The sequence below is a fragment of the Panthera tigris genome, chromosome C1, assembly GCF_018350195.1.
Source record: "Panthera tigris isolate Pti1 chromosome C1, P.tigris_Pti1_mat1.1, whole genome shotgun sequence".
NCBI classification, from domain to species: Eukaryota; Metazoa; Chordata; class Mammalia; order Carnivora; family Felidae; genus Panthera; species Panthera tigris.
Window position 1 is genome coordinate 204581750 of NC_056667.1, and position 10567 is coordinate 204592316.

Genomic DNA, 10567 nt, shown 5'->3' on the forward strand with positions numbered 1-10567 from the left:
GTAAAACAACTGCATTCTCATTGTAGAAAATTCCTACAATACAGTTAAAGTGAAAACTACCCCATCTCTACCTTCTTCCCTAGAGGTAATGGTTATCAGTCTCTCTCTCTAGACTCTTTTAAAGTTTATTTTTATTTATTTTGAGAGAGAGAGAGAGAATACTAGAGAGGCAGAGAGAGAGGGAGAGAGAGAGAATCCCAAGCGGTGCTTGAACCCACAAACTGAATTCATGACCTGAGCCAAAAATCAAGAGTCAGACGCTTAACCAACTGAGCCACCAGGCACCCCTAGATTTTTTAATACACTAAAGCTTATAATACACCTGGAAATATAAATGTTTTTTCATAAATGGGATCATACTGTATTATTTTACAATTCTTTTCCCACTTCATACATTTTAGACCTCAGTGTGTGTGTGTGTGTGTGTGTGTATACACATATAATTTCATTTTTTTTAAAGATTGCTGCCTAGGATTCTGTTGAGGGACTGTTCTGTGGCTTATTTAATAATTTTTCTACTGAGACTTCGGGTTGGTTTTGTTTTCTACTCTTAACAAACAGAGTCTTGTGATGATGTGTGTTTTCTAGTACAGATTCTTGGCTCTGAAGATATACATTCTTCAGATTTTTTAGGATGACATTAAAAAGAGAGTAAAGAGCTGATGCCTCATGACTCAAGACTTCACCATCGGTCACAATAGGGTCCTGTGGCCTGGCTGTCAGCTGTACCAGAGGGAGAATGCTAGTGACATACACACACAGCTATGTCCTCTTACTTCACAGCTGTGGTCAGCACAGTGGCTCATTTGACTCAGAGTCAAAACCCCCAGGGTACTTAACACTCCAGCAATCGCTGAGAAGGAAAGTTCTTTATTTGTCATCGAATAGGATGGTGTGACCACCGTAGGCAGCCAGTAAAACGAACAAGGGATTGGAGTGAGCGCGCCTGACAGATTCTGATTGGCAGATCTTTCCAGAGCCGTCCTTTAGAGGCAGCGGTTTGTGACGGAGGGGTTTTGGTTTCTCCTGTCTGATACGTTCTCTATTTTTGTAGTTGGCCGTCCAATCCCCGTTCATCAGACTCTGCACCCAACCACGGAACAGATTGAGGAGTTACATCACGCCTATATGGAGGAGCTAAAGAAATTATTTGAGGCGCACAAGAGGAAGTATGGTATCCCAGAGCACGAAACTCTCATTTTTAAATAACTGTACGCTTGCAAGGCACACCAGAGGATGCGAGAACATCCCATTGGAGAATACATATTTTAAATAAGGATTTTCTTCTTTGGCTATGGAGTCCAATGTGCAACTGGAAAATATTATTTATGGTGACAGATGTTGGTGAGTGTCCATGGGCAATAAAAATACAGCAGGTGACTACAGGAGAAGGGTGGAGAAGACTATGACCCTTCTAATCATCCTCCTCGTTTAGGAAGGGCCCGTCATTTTGCAGGTGAAGAAAAGGTTTAGAATTATTCATGTGCTCAAGAAAAAAAAATATGACGGCTTCAAAAAATAATTAGACCCTTTTACTAAACATCACAATAATGTAAGGTAGTGTTTTCACTAAGTACGACAGCTGTTGTTTACCACAGCTGGAGCAGTTAGGAGACCATGTGTGAAATAATTTTCCATACAGAGCTAGAGGAGATCTTTTTTTTTTTTTTTCTGCGTGAACAGACCATTTTTGGGTGAATAATGTTACTTTTCAGGCTTAGATAATTTGATCCCTTTAGGTCATGTCAACCAACACATTCTTATACAATAGTGCAGAATTTTTATGCGGTCTTTGAAATAGGATGAATCTACCATCTGGAAAAACCCATGTGGGTGAGAGCGTGTCTCTTCATTTCTGTTCATGCTTGGAAACATTCATGCTTGTCGTTTGCTTCGGAGCATGCTCATTTGCTGTGGACAAGGAGGTCTTTTGGGACACATGCTTTATAGAACATCGAAATTCCGAAAGGTTTTCACGGTCGTAGAAATGATTTGAATTTTCTTTCCAAATAGCCTCTTTGAGGAAGACCAGCTATGAAAGAAAGCACCCTCTCTGGTTGTCGTGTGTCCAGTTACAACTGTCTGGTCCGAAAGAGAGGCAACCCTGTGCCCCCTGTTCACTGATACCTCCCTAGTGCCTGGGCCGGGCGCAAAATAAGTACTTGTTTAGTGAATATATTTACGGATGAGCCCACCAAGGTGAAGAGTTTTTAAAGCTGTACCATAGGATGAACCTATTTTAAGAAAAGACCCAGTTTCAGAAGGAGAGAATGTGCGGGGTCTGATTGTCTCATGCCAGTAATGGACGAGACCGCAGGCTAGTTTATAAGATGCAAGTGAAAAGGAGGTTTCTGATCATTAGGCACTAAAAGTTAAGTAAAGTATTTGGTAAATAAATGAGAAGAATGTCTAGTTTCCAAATGATCTCCGTTGCTATATGTTGCTTCTTTACCCCTTGTGCTCTGGGTATTTGGGGGCAACTTCTTGGAGTTGTTCTAACTTACTAGTAATATATCTTCAGGCCTCTAATTTTTAAAACATGAAGCCTGGGCTGGAGCCTGGACTGAGTTCAGCATCAGCCAAACAAAATCATGCTGGGTAATGTCTTGACTAGGAAAGCATTTCACACAGGAAAAAATGAACATGCCTCTGGCTTCATACTGGTTGAACAATCCAGGAGTCCACTGACCCATGGCCTTGAAATTAGATCAATTTTTTGTCAAAGCAGGGAATAGGGCACAACCTATTTTTAACAGATGCACAAAACTCGACTATAAATCCTTTTTGGTATTACTCAACACCAACGAAGTATAAAAGGAGCACCATTTACAGAAAATGACACCCCAGCTGGTCATGGGTCGGTCTTTCAGAATGCCACAATGACTAGAGACCTTTATTATAAAGTCTGTGAATTTCATCCCTTTAGAGAAGTTCATTAAAGTCTCTGTGATTTCACAAAACTATGACTTTTAATCTCATACTTGGTCCTGGGAGGCCAAGCTGACCCTGACATCAGCTGGATCATCTAATAAAGCAAAGTTAAAGCCCATAGGTAGTAAAGCAAAGGCACTGAAAAATGAGCAAAGTTCCCCTCTGACGAATTTGCTAGAATTTTGCCATTTTAAAACCCTAGGCATCAGCAAACTTCCATTCTGGCGTCCATAAAATCTTATTTTTAGATACATTTTAGGGGTTTTATCTCTTTCTTTCTTTCTTTCTTTCTTTCTTTCTTTCTTTCTTTCTTTCTTTCTCTCTCTTTTCTTTCTTTCTTTCTTTCTTTCTTTCTTTCTTTCTTTCTCTCTCTCTCTCTCTCTCTCTCTCTCTCTCTCTCTCTCGGTCATAATCTAGCCAGAAGTCCATTCATAAACCCAAAGCATAGTTGTAAGCCCCATATAGTCCTACAGATTGCAAGTGAAGGTTTGGACACGAACTTTTGCTACAGCACAATTGTGGGCTATATCTTGTACTCACTAATGTGGTTTGACACAGAGTGCCTCTATTTTAAAGATTCTCGTCTACTCTGCAACTGTACCTAATGTTTAAACAGCAAAGCAAAAAATAACAACAACAAAGATAACCCCAGGACCCAGTAAGAGAAACTGACCTAATTGCCTTGAGAAAATGTACGTTTGTGCTATTTGACTTAGACATTTCTTTGTCCTGTTTCTCTTGCACACTGGGCACAGGCTGAGTCATTTGCTTTGTCTTACGGTTAGAACTGTTGAAATTATCTAGATCTGGTTAAGTCTGTTATGCTCACATTGAAGATTGCAGCTCCAGTGCTTAGAAAGGCCAGCCAGTTTTGCTGGGTCCCAAGGGGAACCAGGACAAGGGAGGCTACATGATTTATGAAAACCCTTCACTAGAACCCTGGAAACAATCAAAGTATATATACTTCAGGGATGAAGAGTGAGCCTTTATTGTATGCATAGCATTTTTAAAAAATACTTTTTAACGTTTATTCATTTTTGAGAGACAGAAAGAGACAGAGTGCAATCAGGGGAGGGGCAGAGAGAGAGGGAGACACAGAATCCGAAGCAGGCTCCAGGCTCCGAGCTGTCAGCACAGAGCCCCACGTGGGGCTTGAACTCAGGAACTGTGAGATCATGACCTGAGCTGAAGTCAGACGCTTACCCGACTGAGTTGCCCAGGTGCCCCATATGCATAGCATTAGAAGTAAAATCCCTATTTTCAGTAGAAGGTACGCTTTGGTCATGGGAAATACAGGAAGATGTAACCTCACATCTCTTCCAAACTACCTCACCCACGATGCAAATGGCCAAAGTACATGATACATCTGAAAACAAGTTTGGGGTCTATTTGTCTCCTTTTCCTTTGACAGGAAACAGTGTTGATGGGATTTGTTGATTGTTTTTGTTTTTGTTTTTTTCCCCAGTAGCCTAAGGATAAGCCAGTTCTTAAACTGTATTTGTATATATTTTTTTAAGCTAAGCGATGAGATGTCTATTTCTGGGGCTGGGAGAGTTACCTCAAATAGAATTTGTGTATCTTATGAAAGGAAAAAAAACAAGGCAACTTCTACATAGCCAATCACTCGCTCCAGTTTCTCTGGGCTGGCAAATACAGAAGCAGTTTTTTATATTTAAAAAAAACCAAGGGATTTGTCTAACACCTTATATGTCAGTAATGTTCATTAATCCCTCCCAGACACCCATTGCTTAGTGCCTTAATACCGCATATGAAGGAGAAAGTCTGTCCCAAACCCTAGTTTACTCATGGAATGATGGGTTCCTGAGTAGCAGAGTCTGTGTCCTGTGAGTGTCGTGATCCTGGCGCCCACAGAGCAGGCTGGCCGCACTTTTCTCGAATGCTTGTGGTGCCACCTGTGTCATAGGAGCCAGGCTTTGGAGCTAGAAGGGGCTTTGCAGTCCGTGGGTTGTTCCTTCTACAGATGAAGCAGCTGAACCCCAGTGGCTTCGTGCGTGTTGGAACCATGTTCGTGTTACTTTTCTCTGGTGGAGCGGGAGGTAGCACTCGTCCGTCATTGTTGATGAATAAACCCGTGCACCCTCTTGTAGAACAGAGGTGTCAAAACATAGAGTTGGGATGAAAAATACTCGTAAAGCAAGGGATTTAGCCACTCCGAAGCGAGCTCTGTCTTATTGGGACCTAGAGCATGTTTCTTTTGTGAGACTGGCACACCACATGGGTGATTTTTCCCTTTTTGCGAGAGCTATTTTGGTGATGTGCTCCGGGTGACATCCAAGTTTTTGACGACAAGCTGAGCCACAAGAGCCTTCGGTAGTGAGCAGCAGGCTAAGGCAAGGGGCTTTATGCCCAGGATGAGTGACAGACCCCACGAAGGATCCTCTCTCTTGGTCATGTTGTGACCGTTAAGACAGGTCGGAGCAGAAGTGGAAGAGGACAGTGGTCACCTCAGTGACAGCCTCAGAGCCCCAAGCCCGTTCTGGCTGTGGCTTCATCCAGCTGGGTTGTTAGAGCTGCCTTTTCTTTCTTTTCTTTTCTTTCTTTCTTTCTTTCTTTCTTTCTTTCTTTCTTTCTTTCTTTCTTTCTTTCTTTTAAGGCTCTTAGATTCTGATTAGGAATTTTCTTAGGCCCTCTTGAGAATAAAGATAAATCTGACCTTCTTGTATTCCCAAGGGCTGTACAATTCTCCCCCTGTCTATTTCCAGACCAACGTGGAGCTTCCTGGTTGGATTCCATCTGTCCAGTCTGGGGAATGGTCACGTGAAAACAACCAGCAAACACAACTGTGCTATTCTTTTTTACCTTCCAGACTTCGACTTCAAATAACCCTTTAGCCTCTGGGTCTCCACTAACTGGCGGGGTGACCTGGGCCCATTCCTTCCTGTTAGGAGTGAATGATCTCCAAGGCTCCCTCTGGCTCTGTCTCTATGGTGGGTGTCTGCCTGTTCTGTCATGGTAATGACATCTAGTGGGAGATGCACACTTCTCTGTAGACTTCTTTTTCCTCTGCCATCGTCATTTGTGTTCCTCCGGACATGCAGAGAGTTCAAATGACGGTCTCCTTTCGTAGTATACGTAAAACATAAATTGCTACGGAAGTTTCTCCAGCACCACAGTGACCTTCAGTCATGGTGTTTCTACAAAACAGTTGAATTCCCTAAATAAAAATCGGAGACATCTTTCTAAGAGATTTCCTCCTTTACACACTTGAAAACTGTGAAATAGCAGTTTATTCCTTGTTAAAATCTTTATAGGAGATGGTGGGCTTTTAGATTTTCTACACCGTACGTGTTTGCCGTGTGCTTTTTAAAAGCTCTTGGTTGATAAAGTTGTGACCAATAAATGTGTTTTATGCCCAAGTTGTAAATGTGTGGGTGTGGTGTTTTATCTGAGTAGAATGGATTCTCTTTCCACGCCTTGCCAACGCTGAATTCACTTGGACTTGAGGGCGGATACAGGCAAGGGAACGGCAGCAGAATCGTGAGCATTGCAGATTCTCATACTGAAGAGCCCGGCCTTTTAGATGCCCTGCATGAGAGACAAGACAAAACAGAAGGCAGGGGCAGAGCTGAACGAAAAGCACAGATGTGCGGGATGAAATAAGAGCAGAGAACAGGAAGAGGAAACAAGACAGGAAGCTGCCGTGGTCAAAATAAGAGTGAAACTTGTTAGTTACAGAAATGTTCAAAAACTGGTAGAAAAATTGATAGATTCCAAATCAAAGGAATCATTGCTATGGGTACGGGGTTTCTTTTTGGGTGATGAAATGTTTTAAAATTCGACCATGGTGATGGCCGCACAACTCTGCAGATACACTAAAAACTCCTACATGCCTCTCTTCAAGTGGGTGGATTTTACGATATGTGAGTTATACCTCAATAAAGCTGTTTTATACACACGAGTCGGTCATCCGCTTGGCAAAATGAGGGAAGAAGCAAAAAACTAAATTCCTTTTTTTGTGTGTGTCAGCAGTAAAATCGCCTCCCTTTGATGTCAGCATTTTGGATGACAGAGTTTTCGCCTTGATTTTTGAGACCTGGTGGTGTTTCCGGTGTTATCAAAACAGGTGTTTTCAATACTCTTAAAATATTTTATCGGATAAAGAACATGCTGGTTTATTATTGTGTAAAAACACTGCTTGACTTTAACTTTTCCCAGTATTTTATTAATACTGTGGCTAATAATAAATATTGTCATATAAAACCCATCAACATTTATTGACCACCTACAATGTACCAGATACAGAGCTAGGAGAGTTTATGTACATTATGACATTTAACTCTTAAAATAGCCGTGTGAGATCAGTACTATTTTTATCCCATAAAAAAATTGGGGTTAAGAGGGGCTAAGAACTTTGCTTGAGGCAACCCTCATGTTGGGGTGGAGCTCAGATAGGATGCCGGGTCCTCTGGCCAGAGCCCATGCTTTGGATGTAGGGCTCAGGAGCCCTGGGGCGTCCACCATCCCCATCACTAACTTGTGTGACTTTGGGTAAGTGACCTTATACTCTTCACCTATGGAAGGAAAAGGTGGGACATGATTACTAAGATTCTTGGTGGGTCCCTCTACCGGCGATTCTTTTCGCAAGCCGTCTACGTTTCTGAATGCCGCGCCCCCACACCCCCACCACGATCCACCCACGCATAGACCCAATAGACACGGGGGCCATTCTCAGCACTGGAACAGTCGTGAGCACCAATTGTGAGATGGCAAAATGTTGTGGCCGGCATTAGCAGGACAGAGGAAGAAAGTTTCATTAAGTGGACCGATATTTGTGGTCCAAGTTAAACATTTAAAATGTTATATTAAGAACACCTATGTAGCTGAAAGGCTTGATTTTTTTTTTCTTTTTTTGGTAGCTGTGACTGCATGGGGCACTAGTTGGGGGAAAGGTCGTTTCTCCCAACCATGTATTTTTTTAAGTTCATTTTATTTCTCACATGTGTATATGTATATGTGTGTTTGCAAGCACCTTTTAAAATTTTTCGTCATGAAATTGCCACATGTTCCAAATTTAAGAAGAAATGTTTCCGGTTTGATGTCTCCTTCCCTGCCTTCTCCAGTCCATCAGCAACATCTCTAAAAACTCTAGAGAGAAAGGCAATTTGATCTTTAGTTTGGCCTGGCATTGACATTTTATGTGTGATGCTAAAATAATGGAAGGCTGTCTTCTATCTTACGTTTGTTGACTCTATAAGAGTGGGATCATATAATTTGTCATCTGAAATTCACTTAATTTTAAAATAACATTGAATTCCTAAACATAGAATGTTAAGTCATATTAAATAATTTCAGTGGGATTTGCAGAAGGGTTTATATATTACGTACATAGAGACATTGATGGGGAGATACATAGTCATTACTGTTATTGAAATAATACCCAAATCAAGGGAGATTTAAATCACTGGGAATCAAAGTAAATGTGATTCATTCGGGAACTGGCTATACTTTTACGGACGAGTTTGATTTTTATTTTGAATAGTAGGTAGGTGATTGAACTCAGTGTCATCATTATGACAAATAAACGCAGGAGACGGGACGTACGTTTCTGTAGCAAGCCGCCTACCGTGTCAAACTGAGACACAAGCATAGCCAGGCCTTCAAAGCAGTTCCAAAGGAAGCAGAGGGCAAAGTTAAATTGCAAGAAGCAACTAAGGACCTCTTGCGGTCTGTCAGAGGTAAGGTCAAGGACAACAGAAGTAGGGAAACATTGAAAAGGAAGGGAGGACGCTGGGAGGAGGAACAGCCCCAGGGAAGAGACAGACGTCTTACCATCATACACTTCCCGTTAAAGGAACGTTCACATTCTACTCCACGGTGTGTCCCTGTCCCAGAGGGTCTTCTTCTCAGTAACAGATGACAGGAACGCATCTGGTGCTGCCTAAGAGAGGTGTGATCTCGGAAATGGTATTCCTTGGGAGGAAGGTCACGTCCTCTCGTTGGCCGCTGGCTGGTGATGTGAAGGAGTGATTCCTGCATGAACAGCCCACACGTTCTTAGCCCTACCAGGCCACTATGATTAGGACCTTTGCTATTGCCTGATTAGTGTCATGACTCCACTCTGACCTAGTCAGCTAGACAGTTGCAGATCTTAGCTGAAAATCATGGGAGACCCTGAAAGCCCTCTCTGCCCCCATCGCTGTGCCAAGTTGACAGATGATATGATAGCAATGACTGCAAAGATCAAATAGGCAAATGAAAACAGAATGGTAAAGTCGCGTTTGTTCAAATCTCCATAGGCATTGGGATCCTTACAACTATCTGTTTCCACTGTTACTGTTGAGAGTTCCGTGAACCAAACCATCAGGATGATTTGGCCACAGAGCTGAGTTTAGATGTTTAGATGACAGAGTTTATGCAAAGCAGCGTGCCCTACTGGTCAATTGTGGCCAGAGAAAATGCTTTTCATAAGGAACTGTTGACATTGAACTTTTGAATCGCTCTGAAGCTGTTACCACATCCTTTTGGCCTGGCTCTATTGCAGGGTTTATTTCCTTTTCCACATCTTGATAGGCTTAGAAACCGCCCCGGGGCCATTATTTCAAAGGAGAAATTTCTCTTCCATCCTGCCCGTGATTTCTCTTTGCTCTGGGCTCTAGTTTTTGTGAAGCAGGGACGCAGTGGCTTCAGTCTGATCCTCTATCTGGGGTATGTAATGTGTTTTCTGCTAATTCACAGAGTTCCATCAGGGATAGTCTCTGCCAGGATTATTTGGCAAGAGTCCACTGAAGAATTACTTTCAGCTTTGTTTGTGGTTACTAGATTCCATTGGAATTTCCTGCATTTCCCAGCGATTCAAAGATTCTCATGGAGGGGTGGAGGCTGGGGCTGCAAGGTGTGTTTCTGCCAGTAAATGCAAGAAGTCCGGGTGCTGCGTGGAGGTAGAGGTTCAGGGCCCGGTTCTTGTGAACATCTTCCCAGTTAACTGGACGATCTTGACCAAGCACTGACTTGGTGAAAAGCACCAAGGCGCGGGACCCGTGTGCTCCCCTCTCTGGGCCCATAACTAGAGAACTATCTCATTGGAGAGAGAGGGAAGCAAGTGTCTCCAGAGCAGCACCAGCCCGGAGCTTTGGCCCTGGACTTGCCTGGCTTTAGCAGTGAAAACTCCCGTCCTGGGAAGCCCCCCTCAGTCACAGGCAAAGTGGGACACCGTGGACAGGAAGGCAGAAGAGTTCACGGCCCTGGTGTTGAGGGCACAGCTAGCCGTTCTGTCCACCTTTGGGAGGGACAACAGGGAGGCATTTTATTTAAAAAATGCTCCAGGGCTACCTGGGGCTCAGTCAGTTAAGCGTCTGACTTCGACTCGGGTCGTGATCTCATGGTTCGTGAGTTTGAGCCTCACATCGGGCTCTCTGCTGTGAGTACAGAGCCTGCTTCGGATCCTCTGTCCCCGCTCTCTCTCTGCCCTTCCCCCACTCACTCTTTCTCTCTCTCTCAAAAATAAACATTAAAAAAATTGTTTTAAATGCTTCAGAGATTAGCTTTTAAACTAATTTTTGGAAAATGAATCTCCAACTTAGCTGTGTATCCTATGATACTCTGAAATTTCTCAGTCTCTGTATGTTCAATGTGAATGATGGTCTTAAAGGTTCTGGAAGGTCTCTGTACCTTTGAG

At 42.9% G+C, this 10567-nt stretch overlaps 1 protein-coding gene across 6 annotated transcripts in view; it reads left to right on the forward strand.

The window, feature by feature from the left end:
* MOGAT1 (monoacylglycerol O-acyltransferase 1) overlaps window positions 1–10254 on the forward strand; it is a 42054-nt gene extending 31800 nt beyond the window's left edge. For 5 of the 6 annotated variants that reach the window (XM_007086230.2, XM_042995451.1, XM_042995447.1 and 2 more), the window contains exon 6: window positions 1055–2421. In XM_007086230.2, coding sequence (XP_007086292.2) covers window positions 1055–1209 — 155 coding nt within the window. In that variant the 3' untranslated portion in view covers window positions 1210–2421. Of the gene's footprint in view, window positions 1–1054; window positions 2422–6345 lie in introns of those variants that run through there. The other variant, XR_006220944.1, reaches the window with a different exon arrangement.
* The last annotated feature ends 313 nt before the right edge of the window (window positions 10255–10567 follow it).